General features: G+C 37.5%; 2 protein-coding genes and 1 long non-coding RNA gene across 6 annotated transcripts in view; all 3 read left to right on the forward strand.

Moving 5' to 3' along the window:
- The window catches only part of unc5db (unc-5 netrin receptor Db), a 284,478-nt gene that overhangs the window by 124,290 nt on the left and 134,370 nt on the right, over positions 1 to 25,818 (forward strand). The gene's annotated exons all lie outside the window — the stretch shown is intronic.
- Positions 1,714 to 25,324, forward strand: LOC146507230 (uncharacterized). Its single transcript, XR_014877267.1, has 3 exons — positions 1,714 to 4,365; positions 12,370 to 13,339; positions 13,450 to 25,324. It is a non-coding gene; the product is annotated as an uncharacterized LOC146507230 (long non-coding RNA).
- LOC146507231 (uncharacterized) lies at positions 4,608 to 8,699 on the forward strand. Its single transcript, XM_085180739.1, has 11 exons — positions 4,608 to 4,789; positions 5,821 to 5,907; positions 6,250 to 6,390; positions 6,511 to 6,650; positions 6,767 to 6,903; positions 7,009 to 7,102; positions 7,243 to 7,342; positions 7,460 to 7,719; positions 7,810 to 7,996; positions 8,168 to 8,295; positions 8,382 to 8,699. Exons 1-11 carry the CDS (start codon positions 4,669 to 4,671, stop codon positions 8,697 to 8,699), a joined length of 1,713 nt encoding a protein of 570 aa, XP_085036865.1. The 5' UTR covers positions 4,608 to 4,668.

Genomic DNA, 25,818 nt, shown 5'->3' on the forward strand with positions numbered 1-25,818 from the left:
ATGTATATCTGCAATGTGTGCTGTGTAACACCCAAGGACAGGACTTTTTTTTTAATAGATTATTCCCATCCCATCAATAAAAAATGTTGTTAGTAGCTATTTGCATATCACATTTTAGCAGTCAGCCCTATTTAGCTTCACCATTTTGGATCAATGTTTGACAGTCATACCAAAAAAATAAATACAAATAATAATAATCCTTAATGGGAGATACCTTTACCTCCACCGACAGTAGCCTAGAAAGCAATGCAACCATAAGGCAATTGTCATTTTGAGGGACTGGGAACTGTAGAAGAGGAAGTGGGAGTAGAAATCTCTCTATCACAAACTACCCCCAGATTGCCCTCGGTGGAATCACAGAGTAATGAGATATATTGGTAAAAGGGAGTGCTGAGCAGTATAAAGAGTTTTTAAGGTATATAGACATATTTTCACACTTTATAGGATGAGACATTACACTTCATGTCAATATAATTTAAAGTTGCACTGATACTAGAGATGGACCGATCCGATATTACATATCGGTATCGGTCCGATACTGACGTAAATTACTGGATTGGATATCGGAGAGAAATAAAAAATGTAATCCGATCCATTAAATATCAAAAAAGCACCTCACAAAACTTGCGACACGGCGTAACTCGGCTCATAACCTTAGCACGTCGGAGCAGTGTGCTCACGTGATAGAGCGGCTGTGTGTATTTGCAGCCTCAAACCAGCATTTCATCTCCGATGAAGTTATCCCAGAGAGAAGTAAAGCAAGTGTGCAAGTTCATCTCTGAATGTTTGTAAAGCATTCCCACGTTAAGCTTAACAACTGATATATGGAGCGAGTGCCTCTTCTTGCTGCTACTTCAATCGTGAAACTGATTAATGATCAGCTGATCGGCTTTTCTGTCGTGAGTCCGTCTCTCTTGTTTGTTTTTGGCCCACTTTGTGCCAGAAAGAGGAAACCAACGGCTGAGTGATAAGCTGTTGTTAGAATTTATTTAATATTTCTTTCTACACCAGGATCCGTTTCTACGCAGCTGACGGCTGTTAACTGTGCAGGGGCGGATCTAGCAAAGTTTAGCGAGGGGGGGCAATAGGGCATGAACAGGGAAAAGGGGGGCACAAAGACATACTTTTCTTTCTTATTCTCATTTAAAATGTCTAGCTTTTAATAAATAATTATCTGAATCTTACACCCAAAGTTTTAATCTTGTGTAAAATGTATAGAAGTCCATTACTGTATATAGTAACTGTTAAGTCTAATATACCCTAGTAAGCTATACTACTTTTTCCTTTGGGAAGATACCATCTGTGCAGTCTGCAATTCTGTTGAAGAAAGATGTTGAATCTATTTAATTATTCTTAAAAAATAATTGATTTCTGTGCATTTTTTTTCCACACTGCATCAAATTAAAGTTGATTACTTCGATTAAGCATCATGAGGTGGCGGGTGGAGGGTGGTTCCCTATTTTTTTTGCTGGGAGTTTGCAACCCTATTAGTTAGGTTGCTTAATATTTCTGCTAAGTACTCTTTAAAATACCAGAATAGGAAGGATGGAGTAGGTTTAGGTTTATTAGATTGATCAGTATTGCTGAACTATGAAATATTTTGGGTGCAGTGTATTTTTTACATACAGGTATAACAGAATAGCTTTACTGTTGTTGTTTATTTAAACTTGAGTATGAACTTATACAAAATGCAGAAATATATTTAAAAGACAGTTTTATTGATTAAAAACACACTATATCGGATTCATATCAGTATCGGCAGATATCCAAATTTATGATATCGGTATCGGACATAAAAAAAGTGGTATTGTGCCATCTCTAACTGATACATAAAGTCCTGCCAGGGTCACCATCGCTTCTTTCTCTGGGCAACTCTGTCATAATTTTCACAAGTTTTCCTGATTACTGCCAAGTTACTGACAAGACGCAGAGTTTGGAAACGTTCTTCATTCAAAATGTGCAATCAACAAAGCACCTTTGTAGACAAACCTACTTCTTCTTTTTACTTTGTTTTTGTTTTGTGATCTCTTTCTCCTGTCTCTAATATTTAGTAGTTTGTAATAGCATTTCGATCACTATATTAGTGATGGGAATTCTGGCTCTTTTTAGAGAACCGGGTCGTTCGGCTCGGATCACTAAAAAGAGCCGGCTCTTTCGGCTCCCAACCGGCTCTTCAGGTTGGTATATATAGGTATATATGTTTATATATAAATATATACAGTGGCCCCTAGAGACAAAGCACGTACAAACTCCAAAGCACATTTCTAGCGTTAACTGAACATCCAAAACAGAGCTACCTAGATGACTTAAATTACATCATTGAAAGCATATGTGTATTGTTTGTGTATTTATACACAAGCACTCATATATATTCAAATAATTTAAAAAAATGTTTATTTACCTGTTACTACGACACACCAAATCCAGACGTTGGTACTTCCTGGCTTGTGTAGCCACTAGGTAACAAAAGCTCAACACTGTCCCTAGCATCCTGGAGCACTTCTGTTTGTGTTTTGTACGTGTTTTGGAGTTTGTACGTGCTTCGGAGTTTGTATGTGCTTCGGGGTTTGTACGTGCTTCAGATTTCTTACGTGTTTTGGAGTTTGTACGTGCTTTGTCTCAAGGGGCCAACGTAAATATACTTTTATTTATTCACTCCACAGAAAATGTAATAAATAAATCATATAATACAAAAACCAAGTATTTACATTTCAACTTTTAACTATTTAAATTTTCAGCTTTTTCCTTTTAAACAAATTTAAAGTGAAACAACACAAAACACTGCAAACCACAACACAATTAAATATAAATTAAAATATGAAAACAAAAAGAAGATGCACATTCTCTGCCATATGGGCCTGCATGAATTAACTTTCTGAATCCTTTATCATCCGCAACTGAAAATAGTTGTGGATGATTACTATACCTTTCTTGTTGTCCCTGGCTCTGTTTCTTTCTCTTTCCCTCCGGCTCTGTTCCTGTGCTACTGCGAGTGTAACTACCGCCCCTCCCCCCTCTTCCCAGCGCAAGCACAAGGCTCGAGTGCGGAGTGAAGTGGAAAAAAGTGCGAGAGAGAGGGTGAGAGAAAGGAAAAAAAAAAAAACACGGATTGCAATAAGGATCCGGCTCGCGTTGTTCACTTCAAAGAGTTGGCTCTAAGAGCCGTTTCGTTCGTGACCGAAACATCACTACACTATATCTTACATGGTTCGTTGTCTGAAACGTTTCTGCATTTCAGAATCGTGAAAGTAGTTGTTTTGCTGTCAAATATAAACATGAATATTTACTTGTATTAAAATCAGACTCATAATCAGTAATTATGATGCATATAACAGGAATAACTTCATCAGAGGGCTATTTGGAGGCTGCATAATTAATCAAGTAAATCCATCTGTTGAGGTTTGGATGATTTGATAAATTGACAGTTTTTACAGCATGCTTCTTTTCTGTTAATAACTGTGACATGTATCTGAGACTCGAGAGAGGAAGAAATATGAAGGGAGCTATATGAAAAGAATATTACCAAGGCTTAGACCAATATGGGATTAGGATTTGATTCAGCAGTGTTTGGGTGTCAGTCAGTAAATCCTCTAATGGATTTGCCTAACCCTGCCATAAAGAAGGAATTTTATTAGTCAGACATTCAGTAGGACGTTCAAGGGTCCCATGATGATAACGAGTATGAAAATGTAAAGGACAATATACAGAACAGGATCAAGTATCTGCTGTGGCAAACCCATACTGCCCAACACTGAGTGAATATCAACAGTAATTGTGTGTTTTTATAATCATTTTTTGTCCACACAGGTGATAGCCAATGGTGGTTATGGTGCAAACCTCTAATGGTAGCAACAGAGCACAAAGCAAAAGTTCACCAGTGAAGACCCAACCAAGGCTTTTACTGAATACAAGAAAGTCACTTTTTCAAGGCACTCACGGGAGGGCAGGCAACAGAGACCTGAAGAGTAAAACAAGAAACAAAAGCAGATTTTCTTCAAAATTAGTATACCAACATGATAAAAACTCTGGTGATAAAAAGCTGTTACACTGGTCGGATAGAACGATTAGACTTTGTGAGGAGAAAAGCAGCATTATTGCACGCTTTGGGATTCCTCTATGGTGCATCCAAGATTGCAGGTACTAACAAACACCTACACTCAAAAAAGTCAACTAAGGCATTTGTTTGATTAATTCAATAGACATTTCTCTATTTAACATGAATATATTGAGTTTTTATTTTTAAATCATTATCACTTGTTGGTTTAACATAAAATAACAAAACGTTTAATGAACTAGATTTGCATTCTTCAGTTCAATGAAATGTAATTATTTAAAATCAACAACTCTAAAACTGATGCCTAGTCAGTGTTGCCAACTTAGCGACTTTGTCGCTATATTTAGCGAGTTTTCAGACCCCCTTAGCGACTCTTTTTCTAAAAAGCGACTAGCGACAAATCTGGCGACTTTTTCTGGTATTATTGGAGACTTATTTATGACGACTTTTTGACGTGAAAACGCGTATCGCTCTCACTCTCAACAAGCAGCGGTGCTGCCGTGGGCGCCTCACACAGTAAATTTCCCAGTGTTAAATCAGCAGTGTTAAAGTGTATTTACTCTAATAGAGTCATTATAACAACAGCTGGAGCAAAACGCCCCCCAGTGTGGGTGATGATTCGTGGAGTTAAAAGAGGCAGTGTCAACGTTACTCTAGAAAGCTCCTCCCACCACAGACTCGTTTTCAAACCAAGAGGATTTTTCAGGACGCCATTTTCTTCACATCAGTTGCAGGGTAAGTTGTTCATATTTACTTATTAAACCAACAATTCGACATTTTAAGCACAGATAGCACGTTAAAATAAGGTTACATTCCTTTTGTCCATGTTTATTATATATTTCATTTTGTACCAGAAGCAAATGTGACACTGTCTGTATGCTAATGTAAGGTTGTTAATTAGCTAAAAAAAAAGTTGACTGATATCAGTGTTGGACTGTAAGGCTTGTTATCAAAATTTATTTCAGTGTGTAGTGGTGATTGTGTTGTGTTCTAGTATGTTCGAAATTCCATTAAATTAAACCCTCCATGTGTTGGGATTTACATCTTAACATTAGCTAGCTAACTAGCATTTTGGCTAACCTCAGTGCGCGGGCAATTCGCTATCGTCAAATTTTAAATTACATAACCCAAGCATTAACTAATTAAAGGTTTACACTAAATGTTACATTTTTCTTTTTTTGATACCTATGTACCAGATATAGAGGTCGTTTTCAGTAAGGTTATTGTCTTATTTTAATTTGGCTGTCTTCAGCGATTTTACAGTTACAGGAGTACAACCAGCAGGTGTTATAAGCTTGATAAAGTATCCAAAATGTCCAGGATTCAGTTTTTAATGCTTTTTTTTAGTAGGTTGAATTTAAGATGACAGCATTTGTATTTATTGTGAGTTGATGGTATTGACAAAAGTTACCCCGCTCCTTTTTCCATTTTGGTTACCAGACTGTTCAGTATGTTACCTAATGATGACAAAATACTGACTCCCTAGTACTAAGTTAGATCAGACAAATGGTAAAAGTAGTAGTAATTACTTTAGTTTTGTATTGAGGATTATATCGCTTGTAGATGAAATACTCATTTAGTAAAGGGCTAAAAACTACCGCCAAAGAGCTGAAACACCTTGTTACACTGACATAAAAGTAACATACAGTAAGAAATAACATTGCAAGGCTATTTTGCTGGTATTTATTGGACTGATTTAATATTCACATTTTCTGTTTACTGTAGTTCAATGAAGAGCACTGACTATAAGAAATTACTGTCTACAGGAAGCATGCTGCTTAAAGCAAAACTCGGAGGTGTGCAGAAATTTGTTAGAGTATCTGAGCCAAGCCTTAAGGAGTTTTTGATTGCAGGTAAGAAACCAACATTGTATAAAAAAGGTGTACAAGGGGCTTTAAGTTCTTTTTGTTATTTAGTCTTTTCAAACTGCATTTTATGATTAATTGAAAATGATCTGTGTTTTGGAAGCATCTTAGTTATGAATGTATATTTAGTGGGGAAAAAACTGCATAATGTGAGTGTCACCCATTTTAATCTACCACTTATCAAGCATGTTAGTGGCGCTTAATAATTTAGCTTTTATTTATCTGACTCACTTTTGAAGAAGTATCTTGAAATTATCTTCATTTTAAGCTACAAAACATTAGATGCCATGTAATCTTTTTGTTTACACAAAGTTGTGTGCTTGTTTCCAGCATTTGCAAAGTTTGGTGTGCCAGGCGTAACAGAAGGAGTGAAAGTTTTTGATAGTTCAGGGACTGAGTTGGATGAGGATGTATTTAAGGATATAGTAACAGATCCCTCAACCGGAGTACTAACCATCAAATATGAAACAGGTTTGTTTGAATGATGTGTGTTTCATTGAATGTCATTTTTGTGTGTGTCATTATTACATTGTTTATTCAAAGAGTGTATAAAATGAGTCTAAACTGATTTGTTTTGCTCCTATTTTTGAGGTCTGGAAACATCTGTTGCAGAAGTGTCTCCTGAGCGGTTCCAGTTATCATCGCCACATTCATCAGATTCACAGGATACTGTCATCCTTTCAGACAGCCCTTTGAGGAAACGTCAGAAGCTGGATGCAGAAGCTAAGCAAGTAAGAGTTAACAGATTTCCACATTCTTCTAATAGTGTCTTTTTTGTTTGTAGTTTAAGTGTTCTGAACTGTAGTGGTTATATCAACATGTAGAATGTTTTTATTGTTTTTTCCAGTTGGTGGAATCCATTCTCACCAGCGAACCTGGTGGAGAACGTATAATAAATGAGTACAATCGGACCAAGTCCCTGGTGGATGAAACCAGAAGAAAAATGGTCAACATATTGGTAGCTGACATGACAGAAAAAAATGGGTAATTTATTTCTGGCCCTGTGATTTTTACTATCATTTTCAAATTATTTTAAATCTCTATTAATTCCAGGGAAGCTGACTAGTTCTTTTCCTTTTGATCTTGCAGTACATCACCACCACGGCAGGTAAAAGAAATGTATGCCAGAGGAATTGTAACCTTTTTCCCTTACCTCAGTGACCCATACTCAAAAAATGGCTATGTAAGTAGCTAACAGTAATAACTGATACAACTAAAATCAAAATTTTAAATCCTGCCAAAATGTATGTCCTTATCAACTGTTCATGGTTACATAACTTACTGATAAATTAAACAAAATGTCTGTATATGTCACTCTCCAAGGAACATTATTATGATAGCGAGAGTGGCACTGGGTATTTGGCCTGGAGGATTAAAACCATACAGAGATGCACTGCTAAAGAGAGGCGATTATCATCTGGAGGTAACATTTATAATTAAGTGGAAACATATAATACAGTTCCAAATTGCGGTTCTGTATTAATAATGGTTATTAAATGTTATTATTAGTTTTGATAAAGTTGTATTTCATATTGTCTAGCACCAGGAGATGGATCATCGGGTGAAGACCAGTGTGGTGGACCAACTGTCAGACGAGAGTTGCAGTTTGTTACAGAGAACGTGCTGAGTGAGGATGAGTGTAAGGAAGCAATCTCTCTGATGAAACATTCAGCTGATGAAGACACAGTCAAGAAGAAGATGAAGTTGACATTTGTTTATCGACACAACATGGTCCTTGACCCCCTGCTGTCAAGCAACATACTATCTGTTTTTCCACGTTTCAAAGATATCAAAGGCTTGGTGAGTATTTTTCATTACGTTGACAATGTAAACACATTTTATTTTTTGCAGATAGCAGATATAATTCTCTATTCTCTATCCCTGTTACAGATCGAACAGGATTTTGTACTGATGTTTGGTGAGGATGTATCAGGCAGGTTGCTGGAGAGGTGGCCAACAACATTCAAAAGAAAGATTATCCAACAAGGCAGAAAGCTTCCTTCTACCAGTGACCTGGAAGAACTCTTGCTGGCAGCTGACTCTCCTGAGGATGCCACTGAAGTTAATGCTGACATTGGTGAGCTGTTATTTCTTTGATTAGCACATTCACAGCATATATAATGTTTGTCATAGAACAGCTGTCCTTTTGTATTTTGGGTCTACTCAAACATTTTGTCAATGCAGATGCATTGAAATTTGTTATTGATGATGATGATTCAACTTTATTAAAAACAAATATTTTTTTCAGGCTGGGACAGTGACCTCTCAGCGATTCTATTGCTATTACATCTGATTCCACCATCTGGTCAGGGTCAGAAGAGACCAGGAAAGGTGTCAGCTTCTCAAGCAGAAAGGCATCTCGTGGTCTTCAAGAAGGTTTGTTTCTTTTCTATTTTTATGGTATGAATTACCAGTTTAAGAAACACTTGATTCTTATTCCCTGTCTGTATTTGTCTTTTCAGACTGGAACAAATATCCAAGAGCACCTTGATGCCATCACTACCAGCACTCAACCCTATCTCCTGGCTGTTGGGGTGAAAAAGAATGACATCCACCAGTTCTTCATTATTCTTGACAAGAATGCCATACCATGCAAGTCTACCTCTTCACTTGGTGCTTTTGATGAACTGTTTAAAGCACATTTTGTGTTTGGCACATCTTACAACACCATGCTTCACAACATGTACACGTTCATCCAAACCACTGTGTACAATATAGATGTTGGCAAAGTCAAAGAAAGTCCCAGAGTTGCTGAAATAAGGGCAAGGTTGCTTCATTAGGGCTTGAAGGTTAATTCTCCATCATGAAGTGTTTTGTCTGTCAGGCTGAGTTCACTGGTTCAAACATGCTTGTTAGGCATTTACGGTTAGTCCATGGTTACTTACCTGGAAGAAATCTTCGCCTTAAATGTGCCCAGCGTGACTGTGGCTGTGTGTTTGGCACTTTTTCAGGTTTTAGAAAACATTTAAATACCAAACACCTTAACTATTTCGACCAACAGGCTGACACTGATGTTAATTTACAGCCTGATGTGGCAGTTAAAGAAGTTAGCACTACAGGGGAGGTGGTGTCAACTAATGTAGAAGAAACACCCACAACATCTGAAATGTTGAAAAGTTCAAATAAGAGCACTTTGGATATGTGTGCCTCTACTGTTGCACAGCTCAGGGCAGCTGGATTAAGCCAATCTACTGTGAATAGTTTTGTCTCCTCAATGGAGGAAGTGTTTTTTGAGATTCATACTCAGGCTAAAGATGCAGCTTTACAGAGCTTACCTTCACAGGACACAACAAGTAAAAAGAAATTAGAGCAGTCATTCAAAAACTTTGAAAACCCATTCACACTGTTAAATTCAGAAGCTAAACGAAATAGGCACTTTAAACAAAAATGGGCAACTGTTGAACCTGTTGAAATGGTGCTTGGCACAAGATTTGACAGTAGAAGAAACAAGATCACAGGGACTTTTGATCAAGTCATTGTAACTGATAGGTTTGCATATGTTCCTATTTTGGAAACACTGAAAACTATCTTTCAAAACCACCATGTTGTCGACATGTTCAAGTCAAGGAATATGTCCAGAGAAGGTGTGTATGCAGACTTAATCGATGCTGCCTATGTTAAAAGATGTCCCCTATTTTCTGCAGAAAAAGATGCCTTACAAATTCAACTGTTTTATGATGACTTTGAAACTGCAAATCCCCTGGGCTCTAAAAAGGGTGTACATAAATTGGGTGCAATATACTTTACACTAAGGAATTTTCCTCCAATCTTTAATTCGTTGTTGGTCAATATTCATTTGTGTGCTCTTTTTCATGCACAAGACTCAAAGCGTTATGGCTTTAATTCAATCCTTGAGCCACTTGTCAATGATCTGAAAGTTCTTGAGACAGAGGGACTGAAACTTCCCATGTTTAAACACTTGGTTCATGGCACTGTAATCCAGGTCACTGGGGACAATCTTGGTTTGCATAGTCTGTTTGGGTTCGTGGAGTCATTTGCAGCTCGATATTGTTGTCGCTTTTGTCTGCTTGAGAAGGATTGTTTTCAAAGTGTGTTCTGTGAAGATGATTCTGGTGTTGCACTAAGAACTCTTGATATGCATAAGCAGCACTGTGAAAGTGTACAAAGAGATCCTACGCTACCTCATGTATGTGGTGTGAAACGCACTTGTCTCTTGAATTCACTTAAATATTTCAACACAGCCAACAATTTTTCTGTAGATATCATGCATGACATTTTGGAGGGAGTTGCTCAGTTAGAGGTGAAACTTGTGCTGCAGTACATTCAGGAGAACTTCCTAAGTGCTGAACAACTTGCTGGTAGAATACATGCCTTTGACTATGGCTTCAATCAGCAGCGAAATCGCCCACCAAGGGTAAAGTTGTTTGATGGCAGTAATGATTTAGGACTAAATGCGATTCAATCTTGGTGCTTATTGCGTAATGTACCTTTGATGTTTGGCGATTTAGTACAGGTGGGTGATAGCTACTGGCATCTTCTACTTCTGCTTCTACAAATTGTCAATATTGTGTTTTCACCAGTGCTGTCAGAAGGTATGACCATCTACCTCAAACATTTGATTATTGATCATCATCAGCTCTTTAAGCAGTTATTTCCCACACTCAGTCTCCTACCAAAGCATCACTTCATGATACATTACCCTCGCAGTATACGAAATATTGGCCCAATTCTGCACATGTGGTGCATGCGTTACGAAGCCAAACATAACTTCTTTAAGAAGCAATTAAAAAGCTTTAAAAACATTACAATGACATTGGCCAAGAAACACCAAAGTTGTATGGCCATGTATTGGGAGTCTTTTAGCCTTGAAAGATTAGCTTTAGGACCAGGAAAGATGGTGACACTTGGAGAGCTGAAAGAAGGTCCAGAAATTGCTTTAAAATTTGAAGCTGCGTTGTCTACCAGTGTTTTTTCAGCTAAGTGGATAAAGCATCATGGTACAGAGTACCGCCCTGACTTTATCATCTGTACAGAGGTAGTGTCTGAGATTCCAGTGTTTTATAAGATCAAAAGTATTGTTGTGAAAGATGACATTGTATTGCTCTGTGGAAAACTGATGGAAACCTTGTGTTCTGATGACCATTTTCATGCATTTAAGGTCAGAATGCACCCCAATATGGTGCTGAAGGTGTTGAACATAAAAGAGCTGTGTTACTTCAAACCATTTGATCTTCAAATGAAGTATGGCACTTCTGATTCCTCCCTGTATGTGGTTCCATATTGTCATTTTATGCCGAACTAAATTCATTGTTTTAAAGTGTTTTATGACTGTTTTTGTGTGTGTAGTGTTTTATGTACACTACATGAGATGTTTTAATATTTTGAGCCTGACATCAAAATAAAGCCATTAAACGTATTATCTAGTTGTGGTTTTTGCTTACTTGTTTTATATTTTAAAGCATTATTAGAAACCAGGTTTTTATGCTGCAAAACACTAAATTAAGTGTAAAGGTAACACTACAGGAAGAGTTTTAGTAACACTACTTGGTGTAAAATTAATTTAAAATTTTACTCTATGAGAGCTAATTTTTCACTAGAGATTAGTGTATGAATAACACAGTATAGAGTAACATCAACTCTCATCAGAGTTATTTGAACCCCCAGTGTTAATTTCAAATAACTCAATTCAGTGTTAAAAATCAGTGGAATTTTACACAAATAGAGTTAATTTATCACTATGATAGAGTAAATAATATGACACTACTAGTAGTGTTAGGTTCATTTAACACTCTGCGGTGTTACTCAGTGTTAAATTTTTACTCTATTTAGAGTTAATTTTACTCTAAAATTTTAACACTATAGAAAGAGTCGATTTAACACCAATTCCGAATGGGACCAAATAGACTCGGGACCAGTGTTAAATTTAACTCTTTAAGTGTTATTTTAACACTCCGAATTTTACTGTGCACCCGTGCCAAAGCGCTCACGGGTGGAGGATAGTCCTCCCCCAGCTGCTATCAGGGCAGGAGACATTCACACCTGTGCGTCCAAACTGCAAATGAATCGCGCATGAGTTCTTCTTTTACTGTTAGGCTGTTTTGTGGATCACAAGGTTTAAAACTACTTATAAACACACACTCTCACACACAAAGTAACTCCACCAGAGTGCCAATTTCGGGTCACTTTTGCCAGTCCAGGCCTGGATAAAGGAGCAGGGTTGGAATTGTGACATTAAAAAACAATAATTGCTAAAATAAATTTAATTTGTAGTTCTAAATAAATTCTAACTGCATTTAGGACGTTTTTTACTCACTTTATGTCTCTTCCACAACGTTATTTCCCTCTCCAACAACGTAGGTTACAATTACATTAGCATGACAAATTATGCAAATTAGGCGATGACGTCATTTGGCGACTTCTAGCGACTTTTAGGACAGCCAATAGCGATTTTCCTTACTAAGGAGTTGGCAACACTGTGCCTAGTACGAGTGCTCAAACTTCCCAGAAGTGAAGAGGCGGGAACACGGACAAAGTTATGTGAACTGCCGTTTCCCTCTGCGGAATCTTCCACACTAAGGTAAGTAATAAATAACTGAAAATATCTTAGTCAAACTAAGTTATTTCGTCGGTTAATTGTTCAATAAGGTTTTTAACTGTGAATGTGTAAGTTGTCATTTTTCCAATGCAAGTCTGCATTGGAAATTAGACAGCGGGAGTGGAGCAAATACAGTGAAAATCTGGTATTAGACTGTGCCAATCGGTACCGTCTAATACCAGATTTCTAATCCGCTCTAGCTATATTTATATCATTATTATTAGCATTTCCACTTTATTGCTTTTCATTTTTTCATGTTACCTGTTTCTGTAGCTAGTCTTATAGTGTTTTGAGCGGTCATTGATATGTTTAATACAATATTTAACATGTTTGTAATTCCCTTTCATGGTAAATGAAGTTAGCTAAAGCTAATATGGCTGTCTCATAAAACTTTTACCTTGCTCTGCCAGCAGTAACTTTGCTTTTAAATTACGGTTATTGCACGACATGGTCGTTCTTCCTTTTATCATTTCCATTTCTTCTTTCTTTCTCTTTTTCTTAAAAGCGTTCGGCCTCTCACGTTGATGTAAGTTAAACTGTAGCGTGCGCGAGTTGCTAAATAATGCTAAGTTATAAAGATCGCCTGTAGGACCCTTTACCGTAACTACCAGCATCTTTATTGCATAGTGTGAAACACTGCTGTGTAACATTTTGCAACCCATTGGATATTTATCCGTGAATTTTATAGTGCAAGAAGTATTTATATGTTTTTGTATTTTTTTAAATACATTTGCAACAAGGTAAAAAAAAAAATCCACTGTGAAATTTTTATAAAATAATTTTGTCTGTTTTCTTTACCACAGTAACACCACAAAGAAAGCTGCCCCCTTTTTCTGATTGTTTGTGCCTCCTCTTTAATACATGGTAAGTTTTTGCCATCATACATTTTTATGATAGTTTTATGATTTAATTAAAAAGAAAAAAAGGTTGCCAATAAAACCATCCTTAAAACTGCTTCTCTTTTTTTCTTTCAGTGACTTGTATGTGGCAGTGCAAGCATTGTTCCATCAGGGAGAGTAGGTACAAACTTATTGAAACACTGTAGATTACATCACCATTATGGACCCAACCAGTGTTATCTTTGTATATATGTACATGCACATTTAAGACTTGGTGTGGACTAAAAACACATGTTTACAGATGTCATTCTTCTCATTTTTAACAGACAGCTGTCAGTTCAGTCACTTTTAGGTGTGAGTTATGTGACTGCAGTGACCTTACCACAGAGAGAGATTATTTTGGACATATTGGATCACATTTATGAAATAGTGAGACAGTAACTTGTGTATTTACAGGCTGCTCTTTCAAGACAAATATCGTTGGTACATTTTATTCACACAAAAAGAGAAAGCATAATTCAGATTCACTCAAAAATTTCAAGGTAGGTAGGTTTAGTGGTGTGTGTTGACTAGAGATGGACCGATCCGATATTACGTATCGGTATCGGTCCGATACTGACCCAAATTACTGGATCGGATATCGGCGAGAAATAAAAAATGTAATCCGATCCATTAAATATCAAAAAAGCACCTCACAAAACTTGCTACGCGGCGTAACTCGGCTCATAACCGTAGCACGTAGCAGCAGTGTGCATCACGTGATAGAGCGGCTGTGTGTATTTGTAGCCTTGCTAGCAAACCAGCATTTCATCTATGAGGACGTTTTCCCAGAGAGAAGTAAAGCAAGTGTGTAAGTTCATCTCTGAATGTTTGTAAAGCATTCCCACGTTAAGCTTAACAACCATACCTGGAGCAACTGCCTCTCTCTCTCTCTCTCTCTCTCTCTCTCTCTCTCTCCTGCTGCTTCAATCGTGAAACTGCTTAATGATCAGCTGATCGGCTTTTCTGTCGCGAGTCCGTCTCTCTTCTTTGTTTTTGGCCCACTTCTCACCAGAAAGAGGAAACCAGCGGCTGAACAACAGCAGCACGTTTAAGCTTGATAAGCTGTTGTTAGAATTTATTTAATATTACTTTCTACACCAGGATCTTTTTCTACGTAGCTGACGGCTGGTAATTGTGCAGGGGCGGATCTAGCAAAGTTTAGCCAGGGGGGCCGATAGGGCATGAACAGGGAAAAGGGGGCACAAAGACATACTTTTCTTTCTTATTCTCATTTAAAATGTCTAGTTTTTAATAAATAATTATCTGACTCTTACACCCAAAGTTTTAATCTTGTGTAAAATATATAGAAGTCCATTACTGTATATAGTAACTGTTAAGTCTAATATACCCTAGTAAGCTATAGTACTTTTTCCTTTGGGAAGATACCATCTGTGCAGTCTGCAATTCTGTTGAAGAAAGATGTTGAATCTATTTAATTATTCTTGAAAAATAATTTATTTTTGTGCATTTTCCCCCTGCATCAAATTAAATTTGATTACATCGATTAAGCATCATGAGGTGGGGGGTGGTTCCCTATTTTTTTTTTTTTTGCTGGGAGTTTGCAACCCTATTAGTTAGGTTGCTTAAAATTTCTTCTAAGTACTCTTTAAAATACCAGAATAGGGAGGATGGAGCAGGTTTAACTTTATTAGATTGATCAGTGTTGCTGAACTATGACATATTTTGGACGCAGTGTAGTTTTTACATACAGGTATAACAGAATAGCTTTAGTGTTGTTATTTATTTAAACTTGAGTATAAACTTATACAAAATGCAGCAAGATATTAAAAAAACGTTTTATTGATTAAAAAACACACTATATTGGATTCATATCGGTATCGGCAGATATCCAAATGTATGATATCGGTATCGGTATCGGACATAAAAAAGTGGTATCGTGCCATCTCTAGTGTTGACCCAGCGCAACATTCTGATGACCCTGAAGGTGTAGGTGCTAGTTGCTGTTGGAACTGAGTTGGTGTCAGGAAGTAATCATTCCACTGAAAATTTGACAGGTCTTCAATGGTTTATTGATGCAATGGTGATTTCCAGTATATAATGTTAATATTTTAGTTGTTTATATTATATTCTTTTCTCTCATTTAAAAAGAAATAATTTTTTATTAAGTTTCTGGATTCTCTCTGTTTGGCAAATCACCTTTTATACAGCACTGCAGATGATTTTTGTTTGTCCTTATATGGATAAGGATATGGATAGTTTTACTTCCTAAAATTTTATTTTTGTTTTTTTTAAAAAATCCCTGTATTTTTTCCCTATGGATTTTTGTTGTTGTTGTTGTTGTTATTTTGTTGTTGTTGCACCCAAATTATTTCTATACTGTATTTTTTCCATATTCACACAATAGTAATTCTATTTTGTCAAATGTTTTAACTTGCCACGTGGGAAATGTATTTTCATCTTTTAGTTTAATTTTTTAAAATACAGTTGACATATTAGTTTATAGAGCAAATTGTGCATCTTTTTAGTTGTGGAAGCTTTGGTTCCAACATAGTTCAGATGTCATTACCTATTTAAATAAGTATTCTAATGTTTTACTTTTAAAGTGGCATAATGCTTGCAGGTGTACAAAAATGGTAAGCTTTTAGGCTACGTTCACACTTCAGGCGAAAGCGCATCAAATCCGATTTTTTTTGACCCTATGCGACCCATATCCGATCATGGTATGACAGTGTGAACGGCGCAAATCCGATATTTTCAAATCCGATCTGGGTCAGTTTTGTATGTGGTACTGATATCCTTTGAAGCACTGCTCCTCTCTAAAACAGCAATAAGAATAATTATTAGGTTATTTACATTGTTATGTAAATAACAAAATAACTTAAAGCAAAAATTGAGAAACATAAAGTCTAAAGTCTTTATATTAAGGGCCATCAGTCAAACAATACTGTTTGCTCTGGGTCTAAACAGAGCGCGTTGTGTGTGACATCTTCTTTTGCGCATGCGGGCCGCTTTGAGGGTTCACACTAGAGTGCGTTTGCTGTCGCATTTTATTTGTAGTGTGAACAAGCAGACAAAAAATCGGATTTGATCAAAAAATCAGAATTGAGCATTAAGACCTGCAGTGTGAATGTAGCCTTATTGTCAGGTAAATTCAGTTAATAAAGTTAATGTTATCATAATCTGAATGTGACTTTTTATTATTGTAAAGTAGTGGGTTTCTAAATGTGTAACAAATGAAAACAAATCTAATTGAAATAATTAGATTGAAATGAGTGAAATCATCAACCCCCATATTGGTTCATTAAGCAAGACTAGCAGTAATTGCCTTGATTAACAAAGTAGTTGTTCAAACAACAAGATTTCATTGTGTTTTCCTAAAGTTTTTAACTTGTGTAGAATGAATTAAAACAAATGTCACTCTACATACTTCAAATCAATGTAAGTATACTACGTTGATCCAACGTAATCTGATTACATTAAACCACCAAATGCCAAATGTGTTGGTTTGACATGATCAAAAATGGTTTATTGTACTTGGTTAAATTGCGTGGAAAAAGGTGCCATGATTAAAATGTATTCATCCAACAACAGATTTTTTTGAGTGTACCACAAAGCATTGAAAGTTGTTAAAGAAAATGGTAGATTGCTTTTGTACAGAGTGCTTCCTAACAAGAAGCTTGTTAAAACTGTGAATGGTATTTTTTATTTATTTTTTTACATCCTGCCGATTCTCAATGTTATTCTTGTGAATTTAAGTCCTTGGCAGCCCAAGTTTCTCCTCTGTAGAAATCTACTGTGGTAACTGAGCAGACAGGTTGGCTTGTTGTATGCACACCATGACTGTAGCTTTAACAGTGCAAGTAAAACAACAATAAGGCTAAACTTTAGAACTCCAGTTTCTGATCATCATATATCACAGTAAAAAGTAAAATATACAGACCGCCCTTCAAACATCCTGTCTTCACAAACTTATTTAATGCCACTGACTTTAATGCAAACCGAGAATTCCACATGGTTAAGATTCACATCAGCCTTAGGAGATTAGTAAAGTGAGTGTAGGTGGGTTTTTCTGAGCTCCATCCCCTGAAGTAAACTCCGTCCTATTTCCTATTGTGAAACAAGCCTCGGATTTTCCTCTCACAGTCGCCGTGAAAGCCTCCCTGTCTCACCAAATCAGGGAGATGCTCAGCGGGGCTCCCGCTGGGAGAGCTGACTGATCCCCTGGGTGCTGGGTGTAAACTGGTCCCCTCCCACCCGTATGTTTGGGACGGCGGGGGAGCCGTCACTCATCTGTGCTAACTCTCATGGCACTTTCCAAAGTGTGATTAGCGTGAGAGGAAATCGACATCCACCTGGCTCCATCGGGGGAAAACTCTTTATCCTTGTTTGTTCTAAAAGAGGAGACATGTTTATGCTGTTAGGACTTGCACACTCTCCTTTATGTGATTTTAATTGAAGCAGTTAAACCTCCCTTGGAGAAATCTGGCTATGAAGCACTTGGTGTTGCACACAAACATGTTTCCATATAGAGTCCTGGTGCTTAATAGTCACCCGAGGAGCAGACGGAAAAGGAAGGGCAAAGAAACCACTGACCTTTTTTTCCAGCGTCTGTGGAGTGTGAATGTTATCATTGGCGAGCAGTGAGCAGACAAAACAGGAGCTGTATCACGTGTACGTGTATGTGAATGTCCGTGTCTCTGGGTGCATTTGTTATTTGTACTGCTTGTGTTGGAATTGCACATTTGTACATAGTGAAAGAGTATTTTCTGTGATTTGGTGTGTATAGTTAGGGCTGGGTGGTCACTGATTTCTAGAATCAATTCGATTCCGATTCACAAGGTCCTGAATCGATTTGATCCACGATTTGATTCGAATCTGGGAAATTTTGACTCAGACAGTCAGAAATATTATAATTCTGATCACGCATCATTACATTTCCATATTTTTTTGTCTATAAAAATAAAGCTGACACTTGCTAGACTTTATCCAAGGTGTAAGCATCACAGCAGATGCCTTTGTGTCAAAGTAACTGAGGATAGAACTCAGAAAAACATGAAGGAGATTTTCCTGGCTTGGGATTTTATAGCAGATGACCTAAAAAATATTCTGCAGTAGATCAAAAACGAAAGAAAACCATTAATCAACATATGAACATTACCTGATGCTGCTGACATGAAGCAGAGCAAAGTTACAGAGGTTTTATTAGAGCTAAGCGTTTTGTAATTTTGCATAATTTTAAAAAGTTTAAATTTGTTCTGTAGCCTATTGAACGGCAGAAATGTGGCTTTCTTTTCGGAAGTAAAAGGAAAAAAACTGCAGCCGACAGCGCTGTAAAGAACGGTAGACTTGTGCATAATAAGCAAGCAAATAATGCAGAAAATAGAGATTTTTAGATGTGAAACTGTTCTGGAAGTACACTGAGAGAGAGAGAGACAACGAGCTCTGCATTAGGGGTGATTTTATCGTGGTGGAAGCAAAACAGGAAAAATGAGAGGAAATTCATGACGATGTTTATGTGAAGCAAAAAAGTTTGGATCTTCTTTTGCTGCTGGTTCAGTCAATATTGTTTGGAGAGAGATCAAACCTGCAGCTTCAGAATCTAGCGCAAAAAGGACGTATACACAAAGCGCGGACCCACCGAAACGTCAGAATCAGTGAGCTGTCAGCTTTCAGCCTCGACCGTGTCCGTGCCGTCAAGTGAGAAAGACGACGTCTCACTGATTCTGATGCGTCGGCGGGTTCGCGCTTTGTGTTTACGTCTTTGTGCAGAATCCGTGTACCTGCTCTCATTTACTGTTTAGCTGTTTGGTGGTTGTTGAAATTTTGTGAGGTTTAACCTGAGGGCAAAATACATTTATATTTTAGGATTTTAATGAATCGATATCACGTTATCCACGCTAGAATCGATTTAAATCAATAAATTGATAATCAAAACCCACCCCTATGTATAGTGTGTGTGTGTTTGAACATAGTTATGCACATGTGTTGATACAGTTTATCTGTTTCTTACGGTGGATTAAGAACGGGGGTGAGCACGTGGAGCTCTAAATCATTAATATTCGTAGCCATAACAGACACAATAAGCTTGTAGTGTTATTCCAAAACTTCAAAGCTTCATCTTAGGACTTTTTTATATCAGCCTGGTATATTCTAATTTAAAACAACCCAATTCCCTTTTTTCTTTTCTTAATTATTACCATTAAAATTCACATTTGCATCAATGAATGATGGTGTTGGTAGAGTTCCCAAAAATGTATTTGGACTTTATTTACACATGCGTCCTTACAGGGATGTCAAACTCATTTTACATTATCAGCCATATGCAGCCTATTTCAATCTTGAGTGGACCAGACCAGTGAAAAAGTTTTTTAACTGCACATTTAATCCCTGAGATTTTAATATTAGGAAAAAAAGCAGTGCAATTTCAACAATATATCACAGTTTTTCTGAATAACAAGGAAATGAAAGAAATCTGTGGCGCTAATATAAAAGACATAACAGCGCTACTGCTGCTGTTGGGAGAGATACCCATCGTGGAGTTTATTTCTCACTTTCAGAATGAAGACAAAGAACATGCAGTAAGCTTCACACCCTCATTCACATAAAACTACACTAATTAGTAACAGTAAGTGCATGGCTAAAGTGGAACAGCTAAAACAGTCGTAAACTGTACTTGACACATTTTTTTTTTTACTTTTTAGTTCTGCTAACTTATTCAGTCTTTTTTTATTTGCATAAATTGACTCAGCAGGCTCTCTTTTTCTCTTCGCCGTGCCCTTCCCCACGCACGGCCTTTCACCGGCAAACATGGCAGGCGGAAACAAAAAAAAAAAAAAACAGTTAAAGAGAGGAAATAAGTTCTCTCTGTAAACTTTCAGTCGCACATCTAATTTCAAGTCAAGCCAAATGATAGAAATGCAATCCTTCTGTGTTCTCTAATACCTGTGCTTCCCACACCCACATTCATTTCAAATAGTGCAGGGGTGTGAGTTTTAGCCCAGACATGTCTGCTTCACAAGTGTTGATTATGAGGAAGATTAAATTTAATGTTGATTGATTACATAATAATGATAGTGTCAATTTAAAAGATTAACGGTGGGAATAAGCTAAAAAAAAAAAAAAACAACACCTTGATTCGCAAGCTAGGAGCGATCACTCTGACCACTGACAAGCCCCAAAAATCATTGTCCACCATCCGTGTCTACTCTACAACTCTTGCCTGGTTTCCTTAATGATCTGCAGAAGAGGAGTGGTCTCAAATGGAATGAAGTTAAATAGCACAACAGTTTTATTGCAAAAACTGGTTTAAGTTTGATCAGATGATTTTTTGGTGGGGTGAAGTTGATTACTTTTCCTTTTTGGACATCTGTTTCTGTGTGGTCTAGAAGGTGCCTTTGCACACTTAGCGTATCCATTGTGGTGTTCATTTCGAAATGTTTTGCTTTATGTGTGGAGTGTGAAGGTCTGAGTAAAGCAGATAATCGGCCTCAGCTCTCACCTGCCAAGCAGCCTAGGGGGGCTTGTTGAAGCTCTATTGGTGTTTGTGTGCTATCAGGATGGGGTGGACAGAGGGCTAGGCTTAAAAAAAAAAAACTGTTGGTGACACTGTGGCACCCTCTAGCCACTCAGCCGCCACGGCCTCACCTCACTTTTCCAGCGCACGGCATATATCTCGAGCAGAAACGTAATGGCCTCTAAAGCCAGGATTGATGTTATCGTTGCCCCGGGGTTGCTTTGTGAGCCAGTTAATGGGGTTGTTAACCGAATGTGGCCAGGACAATACACCTCACACCCACATCACACACATATATATACACAGACACACACACACCCTCGTACCACCATTATACACCCCTATGAGGGTGGTGAGGGGGTGGTTATAACTTCTATTTTTCCTAGAGATGATTTTATTCAGCCTTACCACATGTTTGCTGCCAGAGCAGAGAACTTGGTTGTAAAACTTTTCTTTCTCTTTTTACGAGAAAGAAAGGAGCTTTTTGTCGATGATGATGAGTCAGCGGGTTCAGGTTTAATATCTGAGCTGTCACAGGAGTATTGATGCATACACTGGTGTTTTTATATCCAATTTTGAACCTTGAGAGGGTGCTCTGAGACACTTAACCGTAAAAGTGAGGATATAGAATGACTCGAGCAGCAGCTCAGTGCTGCATGATTACAGCAAAACAAAAAAGAAAATTCAGGGGCCGGAAATTCACTCTTTTTTTCTTTTTCCTTTTCTCTGTATAGTAGAATAGCTGACAGTGTAATCATTGGTGAGAAAAACAGTGGTATGCTCTATGAGGTTCTCTGCTGGATCCTGTAGTTAGCTGGATGGCTTTTGATTGTAAGCCTCCTCAAAAGTTCACTGTTTGCTATCCATCCTTTTTCAGTCTATTATCTAGGCGAGGACAGAAGGAGGCTCAACAGGGTTGGCTACATATCAGTCTACCTATTAACTTTGTCAAGCACTTCTTGTGCGATTCCGAAGTGTGCCATCATCACAGCATGGTTCGACATTCTTAAAAGATTTTTTTTAACATAATTGCTACGTTCATCTTTATACATATTCTTGGTACAAATTACTTTTTTTTACTAAAAGGAAAATGTAACAACACATTTGCACTTTCATGAAGTTAAGTTGCAGAGCTGCACTCTTCAGGACTAAAGTGCTTTGCTTCAGAGCTCTCTTTTTAGCTATTACAAGGCATATGTTTAGTGTGAGTCAGTCTAGCAACCCACCATACCTATCAGGCACTATTTACAATATACGACTGCTCACAAATCTACGGGGAGCAGAGTATATTAATTTAAAAATTAAGGGAAAGCTAATATTTAGATGAATATGGAAAGGTTAAACAAAGTCACAGGAATCAAATAATTAATATAACTGCCCCATCATTATGACATAGGCAGACCTGACTGTGACTGGAACTGTTTGGAACTTTTATTAAAATAATATACAGCTTAGATGCATTGTTAGGGTGTTTAAAAACTTTTGCTTTCTTATTTTTGTCTTGGTGCCTGTGCAGTCTGAGAGTAAGTAACAAACAAATATTAGAGCAGAATTTAAACCAATAAGTTGCAAGTTATTGCACATAAAGCTTACATGTCCTGTTTTAGGATTGTTTGTCTACAGTGAGGCTTACAAAACAATGAAATGGCTTTATACAATAGGCTTATACCTTTATAGGTCAATGGGCTCCTTCCAGATTGACAATGCAATTTAAAAAGTAATTGTCAGTCGGCAGTGGTTTTATTTGTACTTATACCTTACCTAGATCATAACCTGCTCAAGTGAAGGTTAGATATAATAATGTAATAATATATATGTGTTAGTCCCCATAGGGAAATTCCTCTGCATTTAACACATTCACCCAGTGAAGCAGTGGGCAGCCACCAATGCAGCGCCCGGGGAGCAGCGTGTAGGGACGGTACCTTGCTCAGGGGTACCTCAGGGTAGCTGTTCAGTGGAGTCGAACCCCCGACCTTCCGATCATGGGGCAACCACTCTACCTACTGAGCTATCCCTGCCTTCTCCCATTATTTGCTGCAATGGTGATGTACCCCGTACCCCAGATTACGTTATAATAAGAATTGCTAGCAGAATTAGTAAAAAGACACAAACCTCTACAGTACAGTACAATAATTTAAGCTCTTATAAAAAAGGTTACTGATTTAGGCTTGGGTTAAAAAACTCAACAAAATAATCAGTGTGCAGGAAATAAGCTGGCACCACATGTTAAGCATAAATTAGTTTATGAATAATACTAATAGGTATAAATAATTAAAACCTACTCAGGGGTGATCGTGGCTCAAGAGTTGGCAGTTCGTCTTGTAATCGGAAGGTTGCCGCTTCAAGCCCCGGCTTGAACCGGGCAGTCTCGGTCATTGTGTCCTTGGGCAACACACTTCACCCGTTGCCTACTGGTGGTGGTCGGAGGGCCCGGTGGCGCCTGTGCCCGGCAGCCTCGCTTCTGTCAGTGCGCCTCAGGGCAGCTGTGGCTACCATGTAGCTTGCCATCACCAATGTGTGAATGGGCGAAAGCACTTTGGGGTCCTTGGGGACTAAGTAAAGCGCTATACAAATACAGGCCATTTTACTCTGCAGTGGGGTATACAGAATTATTTATTGGATTTTAATTGTAATGATATAATATTTAGATGTTTTAGATCCATTAGCATGCCAAGCCTACTTGAAACAGAGTAGCTATCAAGTTATGCAGGCTACTTTGAGAAACTGTTAATGTGAAGGAGTCCAGTTTTTAATGAAACACAAGCTTCTTTGGTGGTACCTAATACATGTGACAGCCTAATGGTAGATGTGTCACTAATTACCCAATGGACGTTTAGAGGCTAAAAATTGGGATGAACATGAGCAATATAGTGTTTAAACTGCAATTTACTTTTTTCTACTTAAAAGAAGAAATGAAAAAGGAAGCCGAAATATGTGGAAATAAAACTCAAATAAACTCAACACCCTCCCCTGACACTTTACACCACTGCTGAATCCAGTTACAGATTAAACACCAATAGTGTGTGGTGACTTTACACTGGCGTGGGCTGATTTGATGAAACAATCTGCATTTATCTCCCCATTCAGACACCGACAAAGAAATACAAAACAACTTTTGCTTTGTTTGGGATGCTGTTGTTGTTCTAATTACTGCTGTTTCCCACCATCGCAGCAGAGTGTCACTTTTGTTCTCACCATTTTCATAACGCTGCATGATGTTGGTTGCAGTTGTTAGTAGCTTTTTTGGGGGGTTGCCAGGCTGGATTTCACATTTTGCAGGCTTAAAATTGGGTTTTTGTGTGCGAGTCAGTGTTCCTCACATGCAATAAAATGTGGGCAGAGTGAAACAGCGGCTAGTTTGGGAAATCATTTCAAACAAAGCCTCAGTACTTTAAGTGCTCCTGTTACTGAACAGCAGGGGAAGAGAGAGAGAGGAACAGAACAGTACCTGCAGGATTCTTCTGGCAACTTAAGTCCTAGTGTAGAAACAAGCCCAGTAGTGGATGTGTTAGAGTACACGTAATGAGAGCCTAATAGAGAATGACGCTAATGTTCTAATGCTGTTCTGAGATCCAAAGTGTGGTGTCCTCGGTTTTACTTGAAAGATTTTCCTGTGGCTCTTAAAGCATTTGGGTTGAACAAAAGTGCAAACAAGCATGAGTGAGATAAAACAGAGTGATCATTTGCTATTATTAGCTTTTCTCAGATTTCACTATCAATATTTTCTACTGATAAAGCATGACAGGTAAAAATGGAGATGTTGCATGAATGGCGATGTTTTACCCAGAAACCTGGGTTCACAAGCAAAACCCAAAAATGTTGGTTGTTGGCTTTTAGTGTAGGAGACTAGAGGGATAAGATTGGCAGTGCACATTCATGTAAGGATAATGTGATGATTAATGAATATAGATATACTGTATTTAGCAAACGTTAAAATGCTGATGATAAAGTTGAAAGTAAAGTGCAAATTTTAAAAAATTAAATTTGATGCAGACGGTTGCCTGTATAAATAAAGATGAAGTATCCAATGTTAAGATTTCCATTAAAAAAAAAAAAACTTTAGCTTTATTCTCAACATTTCAACTTATTTCTCAGCATTTTCACATCATCCATCCATTTTCTTAATCACCCTTCTGGCTCAGGGCCACAGGGAAGCCTATCCTCGCTGTCACTGGGAATGAGGCAGTGAAAACTCACCAGTCATTTCCACATTTAAACTTTATTATTTCAACAATTTGAAAATAAAGTTGAAATTTCAAGGATGCATTTAAAAGTTCTGACTTTATTTTGAAAGGTTTAGAGTTTGTTTTTTAACATTTGAACTTTATTCTCCAAATTAAAACAGCAACAAGCCAAGTCCCCTATTTTTCAGTTTGACAAGAATATCGATGGTTCCATTTCAAACTTGATGTTATCTTCAAATGTATAATAATTAAACATTGTCCCCACCAATTGGGGGTTGTAATTTGATTTTTGGCCTTAATAACTGCCTTTTTTTAAAAAAAAAACAACGTTATTATCTGCCATAATTTAAACTGAATCGTAGTATTAATGTTAGCGTAGCTGACTTTAAAAAAGGTAAAACAGCCAGGTACTTACACTGGAAGTACTGACACTGAAGTAAAAATTTTTTGTATTTTTATGCTATTTATAATAATACTCTTACGTCTAGCCATTAGTTTTTTAGCTCGAAGATCCACAACTGTAAGGATTGTACATTACCATCAAAATGATTGTTGATAGTAAAAATATATTTTTGATTTATCACAGAGTATTAATGATGTAGTCTTATCACAAATGATAAATGGTAAATAAAAATTGAGGCGATTTGCATTGTGTTTGTAGAGGTGGTTGCATCTAGTCTGTTTACTAAAAAAGACAAGCAGCTTAGGTGGACCTAAGGACCTACAGTTGCTATTGCGAAAAGGCCAAAGCCGACTGTACTTCCTCAGGAGGCTGAGGTCTTTTAACATCTGCAGGAAGCTCCT

The sequence above is a fragment of the Neolamprologus multifasciatus genome, chromosome 12 (genome assembly GCF_963576455.1).
Source record: "Neolamprologus multifasciatus chromosome 12, fNeoMul1.2, whole genome shotgun sequence".
In the NCBI taxonomy this organism is placed as follows: domain Eukaryota; kingdom Metazoa; phylum Chordata; class Actinopteri; order Cichliformes; family Cichlidae; genus Neolamprologus; species Neolamprologus multifasciatus.

Bases quoted from the DNA above. Each gene is read 5' to 3' on its own strand.
- LOC146507231 (XM_085180739.1), top strand. From the start codon at position 4,669: ATGATTCGTGGAGTTAAAAGAGGCAGTGTCAACGTTACTCTAGAAAGC. The intron at 6,904-7,008 runs GTAATTTATTTC...TTGATCTTGCAG, and splicing joins GACATGACAGAAAAAAATGG to TACATCACCACCACGGCAGG. The intron at 7,997-8,167 runs GTGAGCTGTTAT...TATTTTTTTCAG, and splicing joins TGAAGTTAATGCTGACATTG to GCTGGGACAGTGACCTCTCA.